The sequence below is a fragment of the Entelurus aequoreus genome, linkage group LG28, assembly GCF_033978785.1.
Source record: "Entelurus aequoreus isolate RoL-2023_Sb linkage group LG28, RoL_Eaeq_v1.1, whole genome shotgun sequence".
NCBI classification, from domain to species: domain Eukaryota; kingdom Metazoa; phylum Chordata; class Actinopteri; order Syngnathiformes; family Syngnathidae; genus Entelurus; species Entelurus aequoreus.
In genome coordinates, this window is record NC_084758.1 from 14,317,988 (window position 1) to 14,340,799 (window position 22,812).

At 39.3% G+C, this 22,812-nt stretch overlaps 1 protein-coding gene across 1 annotated transcript in view; it reads left to right on the plus strand.

Annotated features, from left to right (window-relative positions):
- The window catches only part of LOC133644842 (Golgi-associated kinase 1B-like), a 58,917-nt gene that overhangs the window by 32,062 nt on the left and 4,043 nt on the right, over positions 1–22,812 (plus strand). The window contains exons 2-3 of the mRNA XM_062039583.1: positions 2,477–2,676; positions 15,793–16,019. Of these exons, the coding sequence (XP_061895567.1) occupies positions 2,477–2,676; positions 15,793–16,019 (427 nt within the window). The remainder of the gene's footprint in view (positions 1–2,476; positions 2,677–15,792; positions 16,020–22,812) is intronic.

Sequence of the window (22,812 nt, forward strand, 5' to 3'; positions counted from 1 at the left end):
TCCTTTCAGCAAAAATATGGCAATGTCGCGAAATGATCAAGTATGACACATAGAATGGACCTGCTATCCCCGTTTAAATAAGAAAATCGCATTTCAGTAGGCCTTTAAGCGACGGACACAGTGATCCAGACAAGCAGCAACAATGGTAAAAATCCCAGTAGATGTTTGACCAAGTTTCATCATAAAACTTGGTCAAACATTTGTAAGTAGATATAATTTGTGCATAAAGATGTTTAGTTTGTTTTGTATCGAAAATGCTGACTTTGTGTTGTTTTTTTGTCTGAGTAACGATCAAGCCTCGTTTAATAAATGTAGTGCTAAATTTGACCAGTAGAGGGAGACAACGCTAATAGTGATAGTCACATACAATGTTAGGTGCATAAATGTTGTGTAAATCCCCAATGGACATTATTTATGTAAAATACACAATGGACATTATTTATGTAAAATACCCGATGGACATTATTTACCTAAAATACACAATGGCGTTATTTTTTTGTTACGTTTATTTTATGGTTATATTTTCAGTCTTACAAACCTAAATGAAGGAAGAAGTGTAAGAAATAAAACTAAGGAAATAAAATAATTTAAAAGAAGGAACATCAATCCTCAACATAACTTCTCAAGCTTTTGTTTCTTCATACCGTTAACTAGCTGCACACGCTAGAAACGAGTAGCGAGGGCAGAATAATGCATTTATTGACAGTGCGGTGTGAAAGTCAATGTGTTTACTTTGTAATTAAGTAAACACAGTCTCAAAGAAATATAACTTGCGGAGGCACTTTTTGATGAAACATCCACATTTCGAAGCTCTCGGGCTCTTGAAACTGCGCCCCCTTCATTATGTAGTTGAATAGCCCAGTTGTACACACCATAATACCCGTATGTTGTAGCACAATATGACTGACTACGATAGCCGTAATGCTCCGACGATCCATCAAGCGGTGCGGCTTCATAGCTTACCAAAGTCATACTAAAACATTTGACAGATTTTTGAGTGCCGTGTGTAATGTTCTATATTCTCAAGGGAACATTTAAAGTGTTGGTGTTGTTTACTTGAGTCATCTTGCAGTCTACAAGTATCTCTTACTGTATGTGTGACTGTCATCTGCTGGTCACACTTAACATTACACCATGTACCAAATAAAATGCTTTGAGGTTGGTAAGTACAACCAGAATTATTCCATACATTAAGCGCACCGGGTTATAAGGCGCACTGTCAATTTTTGAGAGAATGAAATTGATTGATTGATTGATTGAGACTTTTATTAGTAGGTTGCACAGTGAAGTACATATTCCGTACAATTGACCACTAAATGGTAACACCCGAATACGTTTTTCAACTTGTTTAAGTCGGGGTCCACTTAAATTGATTCATGATACAGATATATACTATCAGATATATACTATCATCATATAAAGTGCAGTCATCACACAAGATAATCACATTGAACTATTTACATTATTTACAATTGGGTGTGGAGGGGGGGGGGGGTAGGATATGGACAGCAAGTAGTGGACATAGAGAGAGAGAGAGAGATCAGAAGGCATAAGAAAAAGTATCTGCATTTGATTGTTTACATTTGATTATTAGCAATCCGGGGAGGGTGTTAGTTTAGGGTTGTATCTGCCTGGAGGTGAACTTTTATTGCGGTTTTGAAGGAGGATAGAGATGCCCTTTCTTTTATACCTGTTGGGAGCGCATTCCACATTGTTGTGGCATAGAAAGAGAATGAGTTAAGACCTTTGTTAGTTCGGAATCTGGGTTTAACGTGGTTAGTGGAGCTCCCCCTGGTGTTGTGGTTATGGCGATCATTTATGCGGTATCAGGGAGGTGTAGCAGATTTTATAGACTAGGCTCAGTGCAAGTTGTTTAACTCTGTCCTCCACCCTGAGCCAGCCCACTTTGGAGAAGTGGGTAGGAGTGAGGTGGGATCTGGGGTGGAGGTCTAGAAGTAATCTGACTAGCTTGTTCTGGGATGTTTGGAGTTTAGATTTGAGGGTTATGGAGGTGCTAGGGTACCAGGAGGTGCATGCGTAATCGAAAAAGGGTTGAACGAGAGTTCCCGCCAGAATCCTCAAGGTGCTTTTGTTGACCAGAGAGGAGATTCTGTAGAGAAATCTCGTTCGTTGGTTAACCTTTTTGATTACCTTGGTTGCCATTTTATCACAGGAAAGGTTCCTCTAGAATGGAACCTAGGTAGGTGACCTCATCTTTCCTGGTGATAACAATGTCACCCACTTTTATAGGGAAGTCATTGAAGGATTTTAAGTGCGCCTTAATAGTCTGAAAAATACGGTACATAGATTGGTAATCAAGTAAGTTAGATTAGTAATTTCTCTGTGACCTAGCAAGCCCACTTGGTATAGGCTGCAATCTGGGCACAGAAAAGAAGACAGGTATAATCGCCAGGGTCGGTCTTTATATTTTGTCTCAGGCTTACGCTCCATTGTTTTGTCTGTCCTCCCTTTTTAGATGGCCAGCCCAGTCCTGTGGTGGCATGGAAACCCTCGCTCTACCCAGATGACGCTGTGAGGTTAACTTGGGGCGAGTACCAGCGATCACTAAAACAGAGGTGCTGGCTGAAGAATATCACTCGGAAGCCAGCCTCCAGCTGCTCTACCATCCATCACTTTGAGTGGAGCAAAATGGCACTCTTTGATTTCCTCCTGCAGGTAACAGAATGTATGTTTTAGAAATGAGAAAATGAAAAAATACCATTACAGGTAGTGATGATGATAGTGATGTGTGACTTCACCTTTGGCCTTCCTAAATCCTTCCAGTATTTCACTGATAAAAACAAATGAAATACTATGAGGAAACCATTTTTGGCTGAAAAGATGCGTTATTTCCTGTTTGGGAGTCCTCAATCACACACTGTCAGGACTTTGGCAATGGGACCTAAAGAGGGAGAGGTCAGAAGTATATTGCATTCCAATGAAAGTGCCAACATTTGCTGATAACGTCTAGTCTTGAATTTTACAAAAAAAACCTAAACGTGCAGCATTTCTGGAGAGCACTAAATGAGTGTGTGGAGGTTGCCCTCCCGTGGGTCCTCCAGACCACCAAGCATTGCCATGAGAGCCCGGATCAGTGTTACAATAGAGTTTTTATTTGTGATTTTTCAGCAGCTTGCTTTCCAGCAAGTGTCTGTTCGTTGCTCTCGCTCCAGCTCCAACACCCTCTCTCCTCCCGGCTGCTGCTTATACAGAGCGACAGGTGATTAGACAACAAGGCCCACCTGGGCCATCTACGCACCTGTCGCTGACTTCGAGGCCGGTCCTGGCACACCCCGTTCTGCTGCAGGCCCGCGGGCCACGCCCCCCCTCCACAGAGTGTTTCTCAGTATGGTTGCATGGGTATGTCCCCGAAATCCTAACCCATCTTTGAACACTGCGAACCCGCGACACTGAGAGGGACAAGCAGTAGAAATGGATGGATAAACACTCCGAGATGATTTGTATTCGTCGGAATTAGTTATTGTTCTTTTAAGATCTTTGTTGTCAAAGGTCAGACCATTTGGGTTCCATTGTATATCCAAACATTCTAAAATTACTGTCTGATATCCAAGCAAGGACTTTGTAGATTTTAAACACATCCCACCAAAGAACTAGATCAACTTAAAGGCCTACTGAAATGAGACTTTCTTATTTAAACGGGGACAGCAGGCCCATTCTATGTGTCATACTTGATCATTTCGCGATATTGCCATATTTTTGCTGAAAGGATTTAGTAGAGAACATCGACGATAAAGTTCGCAACTTTTGGTCGCTGATAAAAAAGCCTTGCCTGTACCGGAAGTAGCGTGACGTCACAGGTTGTGGAGCTCCTCACATCTGCACATTGTTTACAATCATGGCCACCAGCAGCGAGAGCGATTCGGACCGAGAAAGAGACGATTACCCCATTAATTTGAGCGAGGATGAAAGATTCGTGGATGAGGAAAGTGAGAGTGAAGGATTAGAGGGCATTGGAAGCGATTCAGATAGGGAAGATGCTGTGAGAGGCGGGTGGGACCTGATATTCAGCTGGGAATGACTAAAACAGTAAATAAACACAAGACATATATATACTCTATTAGCCACAACACAACCAGGCTTATATTTAATATGCCACAAATTAATCCTGCATAACAAACACCTCCCCCCTCCGTCCATATAACTCGCCAATACAAATCAAACCCCCGCACAACACACTCAATCCCACAGCCCAAACAAATACCCAGAATCCCATGCAGCCCTAACTCTTCCGGTCTACATTATACACCCCCCCCCGCTACCACCAAACCCCGCCCACCTCAACCGACGCACGGAGGGAGGGGGGGTTGATGTGTGGGGGGGTTTGGTGGTAGCTAGGGCTGCATGGGATTCTGGGTATTTGTTGTGTTGTGTTACGGTGCGGAGGTTCTCCAGAAATGTGTTTGTCATTCTTTTTTTGGTGTGGGTTCACAGTGTGGCGCATATTTGTAACGTAACAGTGTTAAAGTTGTTTTATACGGCCACCGTCAGTGTAAGCTGTGTGGCTGTTGACCAAGTATGCCTTGCTGTCTTCTACGTGTGCTAGTATAAGCTTTGTACAACATGTGGCCGGGCTGGCACGCTGTTTGTGCTGGCTATTGAGGACAATAAATGCAGTGCTCGTTTGTGCTGGTTATAGAGGACAATAAATGCAGTGCCATTAGAGCATGCCCTTAATTTAGTTGATAGGGTGAAAATTGGAGAATATTTGCCCCGGGAGATTTCTAGGAGAGGCACTGAGATCCGTAAGTCTCCTGGGAAAATCGGGAGGGTCAGCAGGTATGCAGCTGAGCCGCATCAGAGTGGTCAAAGAGCCGCGGGTTGCCGACCCCTGACCTAGGTGTTTGTTATGCGGGATTAATTTGTGGCATATTAAATATAAGCCTGGTTGTGTTGTGGCTAATAGAGTATATATATGTCTTGTCTTTATTTACTGTTGTAGTCATTCCCAGCTGACTATCAGGTACCACCCGCCTCTCACAGCATCTTCCCTATCTGAATCGCTTCCACTCGCCACTAGTCCTTCACTTGCACTTTCCTCATCCACAAATCTTTCATCCTCGCTCAAATTAATGGGGAAATCGTCGCTTTCTCGGTGCGAATCGCTTTCACTTCTGGCCGCCATCACTGTAAACAATAGGGAACTTTGCGGAAATGTTCAACTGACTACGTCACGCTGCTTCCGGTAGGGGCAAGGCTTTTTTTTGTCAGATACCAAAAGTTGCGATCTTTATCGTCCTTGTTCTATACTAAATCCTTTCAGCATAAATATGGCAATATCGCGAAATGATCAAGTATGACACATAGAATAGATCTGCTATCCCCGTTTAAATAAAACAATTTCATTTCAGTAGGCCTTTAAAAAGGTCAATAACTCATAACACCATTGATTGTAATTCATTATTATTTTTTGAGCAATTACACTTTAAAACAAATCACACAAAAATTATTGGGGAACCAAAAGGGTCATACTCATTAAAGTGTTAAAAAATAAATTATAATTTTTTTTTAATGTTTACTTTTAACACAATAATCTCGAGATCAACTTCAGATCTATCAGTCAATTATACGTTATATGTTGTTGTTTGTTTTTTGTTCGTTGTAGGCCCTTCTTTAAAAAATGTTTATATGGCAAACACAAAATATGCAACATTTTCCCAAAAAAATATCTCAAAGTGCAATATTTAATGTGACGTAATTGGAGCCTTGAATAGGTCAATAATTCATAATAACATTGATTTTGATTCATTATTATTTTTTAAAGAAAGAAGCTTTGTGTTATTAGAGTAAACATTGCAACATTTTCTTGTTACATTTCACCTGTTTGCTCTTTCATACCACTTTTTATGTTTTTAATTTTTTTAATCGTATTTTAAAATGGGCCGTGGGGCCATTAAAAAATGACCTGCGGGCCGCAAATGGCCCCCGGGCCGCACTTTGGACATCCCTCACTTAGAAGGATTTCAAGGAGCTACTGTTAGGAGTTATTGTTCATGTTCCTGATGGCTGAGGGGAAAAAACTGTTCAGGTGGCGGGAGGTGTGGGTCTGGATGGAGCGTAGTCTCCTGCCTGAGGGGAGAGGGGAGAATAGCGTGTGTCCAGGGTGAGAAGAGTCAGCTGTGATCCCACCCACACGCCTCCTGGTCCTGGAGGAGAACAGGTCCTGAAAGGGATGGGAGTTTGCAGCCAATCACCTTCTCAGCAGCACGTACCATGCGCTGCAGTCTATTCTTATCCTGGACTGTGGCGCCAGGGAACCACACGGTGATGGAGGAGGTGAGGATGGACTCGATGATTGCTGAGTAAAACTGCACCAGCATCTCGGTCAGCACCTTAAGTTTCGTCAGCTGCCGCAGGAAGTACATCCTCTGCTGGGCCTTCTTGATGAGGGAGCAGATGGTCGGCTCCCACTTGAGGTCTTGGGTGATGGTGGTGCCCAAAAAACGGAAGGAGTCCACAATGGATGATAAATAATAAATGATAAATGGGTTATACTTGTATAGCGCTTTTCTACCTTCAAGGTACTCCAAGCGCTTTGACAGTATTTCCACATTTACCCATTCACACACACATTCACACACTGATGGCGGGAGCTGCCATGCAAGGCGCTAACCAGCAGCCGTCAGAGGCAAAGGGTGAAGTGTCTTGCCCAAGGACACAACGGACGTGACTAGGAGGGTAGAAGGTGGGAATTGAACCCCAGTAACCAGCAACACTCCGATTGCTGGCACAGCCACTCTACCAACTTCACCACGCCGTCCTTAGAGTCAATCAGGGTGAGGGGGGATGGTGGGGCTGGGACTTTCCTGAAGTCCATGATCATCTCCAATGTTTTCTGGGCGTTCAGCTCCAGGTTGTTGTGGCTGCACCAGGACGTCAGCCGGTCCACCTCTCTCCTGTAGGCGGACTCGTCGCCAAATAAGTGTTTGATGAGCATTCCTCAGCTTTTATAGTCTTTTTTGCCACTTGTGCCAGCTTTTTTGAGACCTGTTGCAGGCATCAAATTCCAAATGAGCTAATATTTGCAAAAAACAACTATGTTTTCCAGTTTGAACATTAAGTATCTTGTCTTTGCAGTCTATTCAATTGAATATAGGTCAGGCATGTGATTTTTCCACCTAAAGTCGGAATTCCGTCTTTTTTAATCTCGGGGAAAAAAAAAAAATTATCTTCCGTTTTTCCGTTTTTTTTTCCGACCCTAAATCAAGATTCGAGACGTAGTTTATATTACGCCGTAGTTGATTGGTCGATATGTTCCTTGTGACCAATCAGGACATCTGTTATGAATGATGACGTTAATAACGTCATCATACCGCCATTTTCCATATGTAAACGATGTCGGTTCTCGAGAGAAAGGACGCTTTACGAGTAAAATAAATTGATAAACATGTCAAAAATAAGTTTCGATGGGACTGGATGGAAAGGGAAATCACTGATACTGTTGGGAAGAAGGAAGTTACGACTTTGTTCGGTGATTTTATTCGGAAAATCGATCGTCCCGGAAAGGTTTTGTGCACGTGGTGTCATGATAATATTGACTATGGATCACGAGGTTTCAAGGCTTTGGAAGTACATGCGAAACGCCAAAAACATATGAAACAACTTGAAGCAAGGAAAACAAATTTTTCACTAGCTGGTACTTTTGGATGTCAACCGAAAGTGACATCGAGAGGAAAGATCCACCCACAATCCACTTCAGTTGCAGACAGGGTTGTTAATAATGAGGTAAGCTAAAAAATATTTGCTTGCGAAATACGCATGTTTGTTTTAAATATTAACCAATTATTGCTTAGCAAAATATAAATGTTTTTTTCTAAAAATAAAAAGACGTGAAAATATATTATGAAATTACAGAAATTCAAAGAGTCGCATTATTGATTCCAGTTAACAATTTATTTGAAATGAATTTGCATATAATACTATGTTGTAATATTAAGTTCTTATGTAGTCTGTTGAAACTATTGTCAGTGGTGTAACAATCTTGAAGGTAAATATTTTCACACTTGTTTCATGCAATATGCCAGTGTCCTCACATTATTATTATTTCCTATTTTCAAATATGAGTAAACAATACTAAACATGTTTAATTATTTTCATAGATTTATATCCTATTTTGGCGAAAAGAATGAAATGTTTACATTTGGTATTTTATTAAATACATTTGCAAGGAAAGCTCATGTTAGGGCTGGGCTCTCCGAGAAAGCTAATGTGTGAAGTGAACTGAAGTAATGTGGTAATACTGTAGATCAGGGGTCACCAACCTTTTTGAAACCAAGAGCTACTTCTTGGGTACTGATTAATGCGAAGGGCTACCAGTTTGATACACACATATAAATTGCCAGAAATAGCCAATTTACCTTTAACTCTATGTTATTATTAATAATTAATTATAATTATCTTTGTGGAAACACTGATCATCTTAATGATTTCTCACAATAAATATATATAGAAACAGATAAATATCAATATGCAACACTTTATTTTTATATTTTCTCTAAGTGCACATTTTTCAAATTGAACATTTTCAAATGATCAATTTTAAGACAGTATTGTGAAATCACAATATCCCATTTTAACTAGCTAGCCACTAACATTTTTGAACAAATCATGAATTACTTTGCACCATGTTTGTACAAATAATAACTCATGTAAAATACAAAAGTCAACTCTCAAATTTTTAAATAAATCATGTCACACTTTGAACTGGACACCAAATCTGTTATCTGTTTCGTTGTCAGTTAGTGAAGACCAAGTCTTTAAAATACTTTCTTGGATTTTTAAATTTTTTTTGAGTTTTGTCTCTCTTAGAATTAAAAATGCCGAGCAAAGCGAGACCAGCTTGCTAGTAAATAAATAACAATTAAAAAATAGAGGCAGCTCACTGGTAAGTGCTTGTCAAGTGTTTTGCTTTTTTCACTGTGCTTATCCCACACTTGAAGGGATGTACCAATGCTGAATGTGGCTTCTGGATTTCACTCAAAAGACCAGACCGTCGTTATTTTTTTCCTTTTATTTTCCTTTAGTTTGCAACAGTTTTTCCAACGAAGAAACAGCTTCTTTTTTCTTCTTTAGTCTTTTTAGCAGTCTTTAGCAGTGTTAGTAGACTTTAGTTTCTTTAGCTGTCTTTAGTAGCCTTTAGCTTCTTTAGTAGGTGAAAAACCTTTAAGGACAAAACACCACAAGATTAACATGCTGTAAAAAATCAATCAATTATCAATCCCATAATTTACAATTATTAATTAGGCTATCAAACACTTAACAAATAAGTGCAAGAAAATGGATTCATATTTTCCCTTTAAGTTAATTAAGATTTTAAATAGTCTCAACATAAATGCACCAAGATACATATAAAATACATTTAACACCAGAAACACAATAGATAAATGCAGCAGAAAACCCAATATGCAAACACATAAATACCTAACCAATTAACCACCTATTTTAGATACATATTTAAAATCCATATCCAATATAAATATATTATTAATTTAGCAGTGAAACACTCAATCTTAAACGCTGTCTACTGGTAGAAAAATACCCCTTTTCTATGCCCTCACTAGCAGCCAATGATCCAACACAGTTAAATCCAACACTTTAAGTTGAGCGACTTCACCCTCCTGATGAAGCAAACTGCTCCAACATTTATCAAACTAAGCAAAGAATCACAACACTTCCTTACTAAACAACAGTTACACAAAACACCGTGTGTATTTAGCCTCCAGACTAAGCACGCTACATGTACACAACTCCCCGCACCCCCCGACCCCCATCTCACCAGCGCAACAGGTGCGCCACACCCACAAAGAGAAATAAAGTGCAATCTTACCGGCTGTCCGTTCAGCTTTTGGTTTAGGTACACTTTTGGCACAACTCTGTGTTATCTGTAATGAACCAAACCTTTCTCCACTCTGCGCTGGCGTCTTTTGTACTCCTTGATTTGACACAGCTGTCTAATTACAGGGCTCGCGCACCAGCAGACGAGACAGGAGCGCGCCGCGTTATACCTGCGCGTGAACGTCAACTGATAATAATGCCGAATTATATACATTTCCTGGGGTTGCCTAGGTGAATAGGGATGTGGATGTGCTCTAAAATAAAATATAATTTTATTAAGTGAGGTTTGGCTGGTTGCCAAGCAGCCGCAGTTACGCGCTCGCGCATCAGCTGACGAGAGTGCTGCTATTTGAGCTATTTTTAGAACAGGCCAGCGGGCGACTCATCTGGTCCTTACGGGTGACCTGGTGCCCGCGGGCGCCGCGTTGGTGACCCCTGCTGTAGATAATAACACTGATCAATGTGACACCTGTGGATGTGAAATGAACACAAGATGTAAATATTAGTGACTAATACTGTTGGGACTGAACCATATACAGTGATCCATTAGGATCATTGGGTTATGTATGTTCTATTAATGATGTTTTCATGTCTTTAAACACTAAAATATTTTCTTCAAATGGTGCTGTCTTTGTTAATTTTAGCATGTTAAATTGGTGAAAAACCAGGAGCTTCGGGGGGCGTTGCCACCCTTGTCCCCCGGAAATTTTTTCAATCTTTTTCATTGTGGTCAAATCACATGCCTGATAGGTTGAAAAGGATTTGCAAATCATTGTATTCTCTTTTTATTTACTATTTATACAACGTGACAACTTCACTGGTTTTGGGTTTTGTATAATGATTGTATTGTGTTTACCGTTATTGTTTGTTTAGCCAGTAAAAATTGTCAACCAACTGTAATTTATTTTGCTAAAAAGGAAACCCGACAGAAGGCAAATCATTGACGTGATCAAAATATTTGAGGATTAAGTAAAAGCATGTCAGTTTTTATCCATTTTTAAACCATATAGTGATAAAAACCAAAGCAATTTTTCCCATAAGAAAAATAAGGCCGTATTTTGCGGACTACAGAGCGCTCCAGTATGAAGTACAACATTTTACAAGAAAAAAATATTTTTCAATATACAAACCCCGTTTCCATGTGGGTGGGGAAATTGTGTTAGATGTAAATATAAACGGAATAAAATAATTTGCAAATCATTTTCAACCCATATTCAGTTGAATGCACTACAAAGACAACATATTTGATGTTCAAACTCATAAACTTTTTTTTTTTTTTGCAAATAATAATTAACTTAGACTTTCATGGCTGCAACACGTGCCAAAGTAGTTGGGAAAGGGCATGTTCACCACTGTGTTACATGGCCTTTCCTTTTAACAACACTTAGTAAAGGTTTGGGAACTGAGGAGACACATTTTTGAAGCTTCTCAGGTGGAATTATTTCCCATTCTTGCTTGATGTACAGCTTAAGTTGTTCAACAGTCCGGGGGTCTCCCTTGTGCTATTTTAGGCTTCATAATGCGCCACACATTTTCAATGGGAGACAGGTCTGGACTACAGGCAGGCCAGTCTAGTACCCGCACTCTTTTACTATGAAGCCACGTTGATGTAACACGTGGCTTGGCGTTGTCTTGCTGAAATAAGCAGGGGCGTCCATGGTAACGTTGCTTGGATGGCAACATATGTTGCTCCAAAAGCTGTATGTACCTTTCAGCATTAATGGTGCCTTCACAGATGTGTAAGTTACCCATGTCTTGGGCACTAATACACTCCCATACCATCACACATGCTGTCTTTTAAACTTTGCGCCTATAACAATCCGGATAGTTCTTTTCCTCTTTGGTCCGGAGGACACGACGTCCACAGTTTCCAAAAACAATTAGAAATGTAGACTCGTCAGACCACAGAACACTTTTCCACTTTGTACCAGTCCATCTTAGATAAAAAGCCGACGGCGTTTCTGGGTGTTGTTGATAAACGGTTTTCGCCTTGCATAGGAGAGTTTTAACTTGCACTTACAGATGTAGCGACCAACTGTAGTTACTGACAGTGGGTTTCTGAAGTGTTCCTGAGCCCATGTGGTGATATCTTTTACACACTGATGTCGCTTGTTGATGCAGTACAGCCTGAGGTCACAGGCTTAGCTGCTTACGTGCACTGATTTCTCCATATTCTCTGAACCCTTTGATGATATTACGGACCGTAGATGGTGAAATCCCTCAGACAAAACTTTTTGTTTCTTTGGTTGTTTTGGAGCTAAGGCCATGATAGCAGTAATTGCACACATGCGTTCGTCTTCTTCTTTTAGTTTTCTGGTGGCATGCAGGCCTTCGCATCGACTTCCGTCTTTTTAACAAATGGGGTAAGGGCGAGTGATGTATGCCATGAAGCAAGTCAGCATGTTTGTTGTTTTTTGTGTGGCACCCTCCTCAAAGTTGATAAGTGCCAGTGAAAGCGAAACAGACCCCTTCAGGCCATGAAAGAGGTGTCATTCAACTAATTGTTAGTCCATGTATCATCTCAAAAGTTATGAAAACGTGTTATGAAGGTTGAAAAGTTACTTAGTGCTGCTTTAAACCATAACAAAAAGCGTGTATCTCAAACTACTCGTAAGTTAAGATACCACCGTAGTATTGACATTTTTCTCCCACTGCTAATCTGCCATGACTGCTCATTTTTTTACTACCCTGTTGCACACTCCAAAAACCCTCTATCAGCTTGCTGCCATTCCAAATCAGGGACACAATGTGACCATCATAGTTATCGCCTCCGTTTCCTGTCGAACCTTTGCTGGAAATTTCCAAATCCCCTGTCAATCAAGTATTGCAGAGTGAGGATGGAAGGTAGAGATTGTCTCTAAGGCAGGAGTCACCAACCTTTTTGAAACCAAGGGCTACTTCTTGGGTACTGATTAATGCGAAGGGCTACCAGTTTGATACACACTTAAATAAATTGCCAGAAATAGCCAATTTGCTCAATTTACCTTTAACTCTAAGTTATTATTAATAATTAATGATATTTATCTTTGTGGAAACACTGATCATCTTAATGATTTCTCACAATAAATATATATAGAAACAGATAAATATCAATATGAACTAGGTCAGAGTTCATTTATATTAAACACAAAAAACACTTTACATTTTAAGTGTTTATATTTATATATTGTCATTTGTAAGGTACATGTAAGTGTGATTTGAACAAGAATAGCTAAATAAATAAATCTATATATATAAAAAAATGGGTATTTCTGTCTGTCATTCCGTCAAACATTTTTTTTCCTTTTACGGAAGGTTTTTTGTAGAGAATAAATGATGAAAAAAACACTTAATTGAACGGTTTAAAAGAGGAGAAAACACGAAAAAAATGAAAATTAAATTTTGAAACAGTTTATCTTCAATTTCGACTCTTTAAAATTCAAAATTCAACCGAAAAAAAGAAGAGAAAAACTAGCTATTTCGAATCTTTTTGAAAAAAATTAAAAAATTAATTTATGGAACATTACTAGTAATTTTTCCTGATTAAGATTAATTTTAGAATTTTGATGACATGTTTTAAATCCAATCTGCACTTTGTTAGAATATATAACAAATTGGACCAAGCTATATTTCTAACAAAGACAAATCATTATTTCTTCTAGATTTTCCAGAACAAACATTTTAAAAGAAATTCAAAAGACTTTGAAATAAGATTTAAATTTGATTCTAAAGATTTTCTAGATTTGCCAGAATAATTTTTTTGAATTTTAATCATAATAAGTTTGAAGAAATATTTCACAAATATTCTTCGTCGAAAAAACAGAAGCTAAAATGAAGAATTAAATTAAAATGTATTTATTATTCTTTACAATAAAAAATAAATAAATTACTTGAACATTGATATTTAAATTGTCAGGAAAGAAGAGGAAGGAATTTAAAAGGTAAAAAGGTATATGTGTTTAGAAATCCTAAAATCATTTTTAAGGTTGTATTTTTTCTCTAAAATTGTCTTTCTGAAAGTTATAAGAAGCAAAGTAAAAAAATAATGAATGTATTTAAACAAGTGAAGACCAAGTCTTTAAAATATTTTCTTGGATTTTCAAATTCTATTTGAGTTTTGTCTCTTAGAATTAAAAATGTCGAGCAAAGCGAGACCAGCTTGCTAGTAAATAAATAAAATGTAAAAAATAGAGGCAGCTCACTGGTAAGTGCTGCTATTTGAGCTATTTTTAGAACAGGCCAGCGGGCTACTCATCTGGTCCTTACGGGCGACCTGGTGCCCGTGGGCACCGCGTTGGTGACCCCTGCTCTAAGGTTTAGAGCATGGGTGTCAAACTCTGGCCCACGGGCCAAAATTGGCCCGCCGTGTAATTTCACTTGGCCCTTGAGGCGATATCAAATTAACACTAAAGCTGGCCCGCCGATTATATAGAGCGGCGGTGCCGCGGCAACACCGCATTCACCGCTAATTCTCATACTTGCCAACCCTCCCGGGAGACTCCCAAATTTCAGTGCCCCTCCCGAAAATCGTCACATCAGCTTTTCATCCAGTCCAACAAGTGCTGGCCCAGTCACATAATATGTGCGGCTTCTGCACGAACACACTAGTGAATGCAAAGCATACTTGATCAACAGCAATACAGGTTACACTGAGGGTGTCCATATAAACAACTTTAACACTGTTAGAAATATACGCCACACTGTGAACCCACACCAAACAAGAATGACAAACACATTTCGGGAGAACATCCGCACCGTAACACAACATAAACACAACAGTGCAAATACCCAGAACCCTTTGCAGCACTAACTCTTCCAGGACGCTACAAGGTGTGTGTGTGTGTGTTGGGGGGGCGGGGTTTGGAGGTAGCGGGGGTGTATATTGTAGCGTCCCGGAAGAGTTAGTGCTGCAAAGGGTTCTGGGTATTTGTTCTGTTGTGTTTATGTTATGTTACGGTGCGGATGTTCTCCCAAAACGTGTTTGTCATTTTTGTTTGGTGTGGATTCACAGTGTGGCGCATATTTGTAACAGTGTTAAAGTTGCTTATACAGCTACTCTGTGTAAACTGTATCGCTGTTGATGAACTATGCGTTGCATTTACGTGTGTGTGCGTACAGAAGCCGCTCTTATCTTGTGACTGGGCGGGCACGTTGTCAGAATGAATGAAAAGCGGACGTGACGTCAGCTCGTAGAGGACGTTAAAAGCAGTTCCTGTAAGGCACGCCCCCAAGACTGTGGAATACGAGATATAATGACTGATGAACACCTTGGTTGGATAATGAAGGTTGCCTCAGCTCAAAGCCAGAGCCCCGACATTAATGAACTAGCATCCAAGAAAAGATGGCAGGTATCTGGCTTGGGCACATCAGATTAGATCAGTGTGTTGCAACCTGAGCAGTTTAAAGTCCTGAATGGTTGCTTTATTCATTATTTTCTTTTCAAATGTATTAGCCTGTGGAAAAAGTTAATGTTGATATTTACCTCAGAAGGCTGCAAATAGAAAAGAGGCATTACATTTTTATTTAAATTGTATTTGATATGCCATTGATATTTTTTATTGTTATTATTATTATTTGAAACTCGATTGTGCATGTCACTATAAAGTTATATAAGCCTTGCTTGTTCAATATTTAATGCAACAGTTGTTTGGGTCCCTATCAAAAGGTTAATTTGTTCAACCTTGGCCCGCGGCTTTGTTCAGTTTTAAATTTTGGCCCACTCTGTATTTGAGTTTGACACCGCTGGTTTAGAGGTTATCACAGTCAACGTGTGCAGTGGGGTTGATATATTGCTTGAATAAGCACCCCTTTGTGCTATCATCTTTGCTGCTATCTTATAAAATGAACACACTACAGTTGAGCAGTAGAGAGAACTTTCATATCGCAAGAAAGCCCAGAGAGGGTTATCTTCTCCACACTGCGATGAGTATGCTGCATCAATCTTGTTTCGTCCGAGTGCAGATTCACAACCGTCTGGATCCGAGCTGCTGTGGCTTCAGTCCCCGGCAGCAGGACGCTTGCTACGAAGCCGGCCGCCATCTTGAATGCGCAGACCAGGACCGGATCAAACTGGCAAACATCGTGCACAGGGGCCAGGACCCCCGGCATCTGGTCCTCACTGCCAACAAGGGCTACTTTGACCGCAGCGAGGACAACCTAGACTTCAGGCTGCTGGAAGGAATCAAAGAGTAAGTGGATTATATTGTTTTTGTATGCGAATGTTTAGCTCCTTGTGCTTGACAGACTATGTTACATTAAAGTTTGTCATGCCTGCTTTGGGCTGTCTTAAAAATGTCAATCAAGTCATTCTATGACAGGCCTGGGCAATTATTTTGACTCGGGGGGCCAAATTTAGAGAAACAAATGTGTCTGGGGGCCGGTATATATATATCTATCTCATACTTGCCAACCCTCCCGGTTTTAGCGGTAGACTCCCGGTATTCAGCGCCTCTCCCGGCAGAAATTTTCTCCCGACAAACTCCCGGTATTCAGCCGGAGCTGGAGGCCACGCCCCCTCCAGCTCAATGCGGACCTGAGTGGGGACAGCCTGTTCTCACGTCTGCTTTCCCACAATATAAACAGCTTGCCTGCCCAATGACGTCATAACATCTAGGGCTTTTAGAGAGTAGAGTGCACAACTGCGCACACAACAAGGAGACGAAGCAGAAGAACGAGGAAGTTACAGACATGGCGACGCCGTCGACGAGCAAGATGAAGAAATACGCTTGCAAGTTCCAAAACGAATGGGAACAAGAATTTCAGTTCATCCAGGACAGTTCGAAGGGGAAAGGGTATGTTGCCTGTACATTTTGTAGAATAGACTTCTCCATTGAACACGGTGGCCGAAATAATATACTAATTCATGAACGGAGAAGTTAAACAGGACAATGCTGCCATCTACTGGATAGCCTCCGGAACACTGAAATTCAAGTATTTATTTTATTTATATGTATAATAAAATAAATATATATATATATATATATAGCTAGAATTCACTGAAAGTCAAGTATTTCATACATATATATATATATATATATATATATATATATATATATATATATATATATATATATATATATATATATATATATATATATGGGCAGCACGGTGGTAGAGGGGTTAGTGCGTCTGCCTCACAATACGTAGGTCCTGGGTTCGATCCTGCGCTCGGGATCTTTCTGTGTGGAGTTTGCATGTTCTCCCCGTGACTGCGTGGGTTCCCTCCGGGTACTCCGGCTTCCTCCCACCTCCAAAAACATGCACCTGGGGATAGGTTAATTGGCAACACTAAATTGGCCCTAGTGTGTGAATGTGAGTGTGAATGTTGTCTGTCTATCTGTGTTGGCCCTGTGATGAGGTGGCGACTTGTCCAGGGTGTACCCTGCCTTCCGCCCGATTGTAGCTGAGATAGGCTCCAGCACCCCCCGCGACCCCAAAAGGGATAAGCGGTAGAAAATGGATGGATATATATATATATATATATATATATATATATATATATATATATATATATATATATATATATATATATATATATATATATATATATATATATATATATATATATATATATATATATATATATATATATATATATATATATATATATATATATGAAATACTTGAGTTGGTGAATTATAGCTGTAAATATACTACTCCCCTATTAACCACCCACCCACCCCCCGGTATCGGAGGTCTCAAGGTTGGCAAGTATGATCTATCCATCAATCTATACCAGGGGTGTCCAAAGTGCGGCCCGGGGGCCATTTGCGGCCCGCAGCTAATTGTTTACTGGCCCGCCACACATTCTGCAAAAATTGCAAAATTCATAGTATTGCAAAAATAAAAATAAACATTTAAAAAAGTGAAATGAGGTGAAATCTAACGAGAAAAAGTTGCAATGCAGGCTGGTTTTTTTTCTTTTGTCTTTCTTTATTTTTCTTTTTTTTGCCATTGCTCAAAAAAAAAAGACAAAAAATCTATGTTATAATGAATTATTGACCTATTCATGGCTCCAATTACTTCAAAAATGTCATTTTAAAATGTTTTATGTGGAAAAAATATTGCATTTATTGTGTGGTTGCCATATAAAAACATCAAAGATTTCTTTGACAAAAGAGCATAAAAACAAACAAAATAATAGTTCAAACGTAAAATCGACAGATATATCTGAAGTTGATCTCGTAACTTAAGTGTTGAAAGTAAAAAAAACCTAATAAAATAATATCACTTTATGAGTGGGGGACCTTTTGGATCCCAAACATATTTAGTGGGATTTAATTAATATTTTCACTGATTTCTCAAAAATATTAAATAATTAAAATCAATGGTGTCCTGCATTATTGATCTTTTAGAGCTCATATACTGCATATTTCAGTTTTACTATAAAAAAAACTAAGTTGTTTTTGAAGCCATAAAACATTTTTTTAAAAATTTGTATTACTTTATATCAACTTGAAGTTGATATAGAAATTTACTGTAAGCATTAAATAATAATAAAAAAAAAAATAATCTGACTTATTTTTAACATTTTAATGACTGAGACCCTTTATGGTCCCCGGGACACCTAAAGGTAAAATAAAAAAGCATATATTTATGTATTTATTAAAGAATTACAATCAATGGTGTCCTGCATTATTGATCTTTTAGAGCTCTAATTACTAAATACTGCATATTTCCAGTTTTGCTATAAAAAACAAAGTTGTCTTTGACAGAAAAAGCATAAAACCTTTTTATTTATTTATTTTTTTATTTTTTTACTTCTTATCAACCTGAAGTTGATATAGAGATTTACTGTAAGCGTTAAATTAAAAAAAATAAAAATAATTTGACTTATTTTTAACATTTTAATGACTGAGACCCTTTATGGTCCCCGGGAGCCCTAAAGGTTAAAAAAAAAAATCCATATATTTTGTTATGGTTTGAAAATTAAAAATATCAAAATGGCCCCCGCATGCTTAAATTTTTCTGTGTGCGGCCCTCAGTGGAAAAAGTTTGGACACCCCTGATTTATACATATACAGGTATACATACACATATATATATATATGTAAGCTGTGAAAATCTGCTGTACAGTATGTGTGCTTGGGTCCTAATTTTAGGAACACTCATACAAAACCTCACAATAATGTCTTGAATGCTAAAAACGTTATGCCATTCCGCTTTAAAAAACAAAATGGAATTTTTTTATTTTTTTTTACAGAATGAGACACTCAGAATGTACATGAAAATAAAGAATGTGGGATTTACAATATTAACTATGAAGGATAAAACACTGAATATTGACAAAATATGAATATCACACCCCCTCTCGATCGACACATTTTACAATCAAGCAAAATGCAACAAACACAGCGAAATATGAACTTGAAAGGTAAAAAAAACCCACCTACAATCTGATATATCTGATATATCACCAAGCTTTAGACCTTTGTTGTAAAAATCGCCTTCTGCGTCTGTCCCTGACACCCGCACTTCAGGCTGATGCTCTGGAAACACTGTGTGGAAACGCTCCCCACCCACACTGCTTGGTGCCTCCTCTGACTGCTGTGACTTAGATTACCATAGTAACTAATTACATTACCATAGTAACTATTCAGATAACCATAGTAACTAATTAGATTACCATAGTAACTAGTATATCATGCAAAAAGCGCAGATTCCAACCATTGAAACTCTTTGTATAGTTCAAGACTTCCGGTCATTTGAAAACATCACTGCACATCATAATTGAAACTACAGTTTCCATCTTAAAGATCTAAAAAAAATATTTGGGAATGTCCGGCGGGCCAGACTGAAACGCTTAAAGGCCTACTGAAATGAAATTTTGTTATTTAAACGGGGATAGCAGATCCATTCTATGTGTCATACTTGATCATTTTGCGATATTGCCATATTTTTGCTGAAAGGATTTAGTAGAGAACATCGACGATAAAGTTCGCAACTTTTGGTCGCTGATAAAAAAAAAGCCTTGCCTGTACCGGAAGTAGCGTGACGTCAGAGGAGGAAGGGCTGCTCCCATTTACCCATTGTTTACACCAGCAGCGAGAGAGATTCGGACCGAGAAAGCGACGATTACCCCATTAATTTGAGCGAGGATTAAAGATTTGTGGATGAGGAACGTGAGAGTGAAGGATTACAGTGCAGTGCAGGACGTATCTTTTTTCGCTCTGACCGTAACTTAGGTACAAGGGTTCATTGTATTCCACACTCTCTCCTTTTTCTATTGTGGATCACGGATTTGTATTTTAAACCACCTCGGATACTATATCCTCTTGAAAATGAGAGTCGAGAACGCGAAATGGACATTCACAGTGACTTTTATCTCCGCGAATAATACATCGGTGAAGCACTTTAGCTACGGAGCTAACGTGATAGCATCGGGCTTAACTGCATGTAGAAACAAAACAAATAAGCCCCTGACTGGAAGGATAGACAGAAGATCAACAATACTACCAAACTCTGGACATGTAACTACACGGTTAATGCTTTCCAGCCTGGCGATGCTTAGCAATGCTGTTGCTAACGACGCCATTGAAGCTAACTTAGCTACGGAACCTCGACAGAGCTATGCTAAAAACATTAGCTCTGCACCCACGCCAGCCCTCATCTGCTCATCACGACCCGTGCTCACCTGCGTTTCCAGCGATCGACGGTACGACGAAGGACTTCACCCGATCACTGATGCGGTCGGCGGCCCGGAGACGGAGGAAGTCAAGGTGAGGTCGGCGGCTAGCGCGTCTGCTATCCATCTCAAAGTCCTCCTGGTTGTGTTGCTGTAGTCCGCCGCTAATACACCGATGCCACCTACAACTTTCTTCTTTGCAGTCTCCATTGTTCATTAAACAAATTGCAAAAGATTCACCAACACAGATGTCCAGAATACTGTGGAATTTTGAGATGAAAACAGAGCTTTTTGTATTGGATTCAATGGGCTCCGAATACTTCCGTTTCAACGATTGACGTCACGCGCAAACGTCATCATACATAGACATTTTCAACCGGAAGTTTAGCGGGAAATTTTAAATTGCACTTTATAAGTTAACCCGGCCGTATTGGCATGTGTTGCAATGTTAAGATTTCATCATTGATATATAAACTATCAGACTGCGTGGTCGGTAGTAGTGGCTTTCAGTAGGCCTTTAACAGGCCGCATGCGGCCCCTTGGCCCTAATTTGCCCGGGTCTGGCCTATGCTAATGTGCTCATTCTGCTCAACTCAAAGAATCAGCTTCTCATCTTTAGCAAGTTAGGGTTTATTGACATGCCAACATTGGCTAATTAGCGTCAATTAGCATGGAACTCAGCAAAATGTTCAATAAGAAAGGCACGCTCAATTTTTTTTTTTTGCATATTTGTTGTCTGTGGAGCTTTATCCACAAGATCTGTTCAGAGTAAACATGCTAATGACACAACATTAAATAACTTCAAATAACAATAGTATTTATTATACATTATTATTTATTATAATATACAAACATGATTTTTAAGCCATGTTCTCCGCTGGAAATACAAATACAGTGTTACATCAGTTTTTTTACGCCCCACTTTTCGTATGATTTTGTTTTTGTACATCGTCTAGATTATTGTTCGGCCCAAACTAGCAAACTAATTGCTTTGATTTACATGACGTCACGTGCGGGTCATTAAATATGCGTGGTGGTCAAGCCAACATCTGTTCCTAATGGGTCCTAGGCGCCATTTATCCTTTCTCAAAGAAAAATGCCCTATGTTTGGGTTCTTTTCGGCTGTATGAACCATTCAAATCCCGAAAATGCTAAAGGTTTATTCAGAGTTCCTCAAAAGGTAATCAAAAAGGGCGAAAGATGCCAGGATTTTACGAAAGATTTCGTAAAAGAGAAGACAGAGGTCTTCTCTTTTTTACGAAATCTCTCTTGTCTTATCCCCTTGTCCCCGCAATTTCCACCTCTGTCTCCCTTTTTTTCTCTTTCTATCCCCTCCTTCTCCGGTTCAGCTGCGCCAAATAATACAAACCCCAAAACTAGTGAAGTTGGCACGTTGTGTAAACCGTAAATAAAAACACAATACAATGATTTGCAAATCCTTTTCAACCTATATTCAATTGAATAGACTGCAAAGAAAAGATACTTAACGTTCGAACTGGAAAACTTAATTTTTTGCAAATATTAGCTCATTTGGAATTTGATGGCTGCAACATGTTTCAAAAAAGCTGGCACAAGTGGCAAAAAAGACGGAGAAAGTTTAGGAATGCTCATCAAACACTTATTTGGAAAATCCCACAGGTGAACAGGCTAATTGGGAACAGGTGGGTGCCATGATTGGCAACAAGAGAAGTATCCCACATATGGGCATCTACTTACCTGAGTAGCTGGACAGGACAAAAACAAAACAAAAAAACAATTGTTTGTCTGTGTTAGCGATTTATAATAATATTGCTGATACCTGGTTGATATTCAGGTTACAACGTGTAAATTAAAGGCCTACTGAAATGAAATTTTCTTATTTAAACAGGGATAGCAGGTCCATTCTATGTGTCATACTTGATAATTTCGCGATATTGCCGTATTTTTGCTGAAAGGATTTAGTAGAGAACATCGACGATAAAGTTCGCAACTTTTGGTCGCTGATAAAAAAGCCTTGCCTGTAGCGTGACGTCACAGATTGTGGAGCTCCTCACATCTGCACATTGTTTACAATCATTCCCACCAGCAGCGAGAGCGATTCGGACCGAGAAAGCGACGATTTCCCCATTAATTTGAGCGAGGATGAAAGATTCGTGAATGAGGAAAGTGAGAGTGAAGGACTAGAGGGCAGTGGAAGCGATTCAGATAGGGAAGATGCTGTGAGAGGCGGGTGGGACCTGATATTCAGCTGGGAATGACTACAACAGTAAATAAACACAAGACATATATATACTCTATTAGCCACAACACAACCAGGCTTATATTTAATATGCCACAAATTAATCCCGCATGACAAACACCTCCCCCCTCCCGTCAAA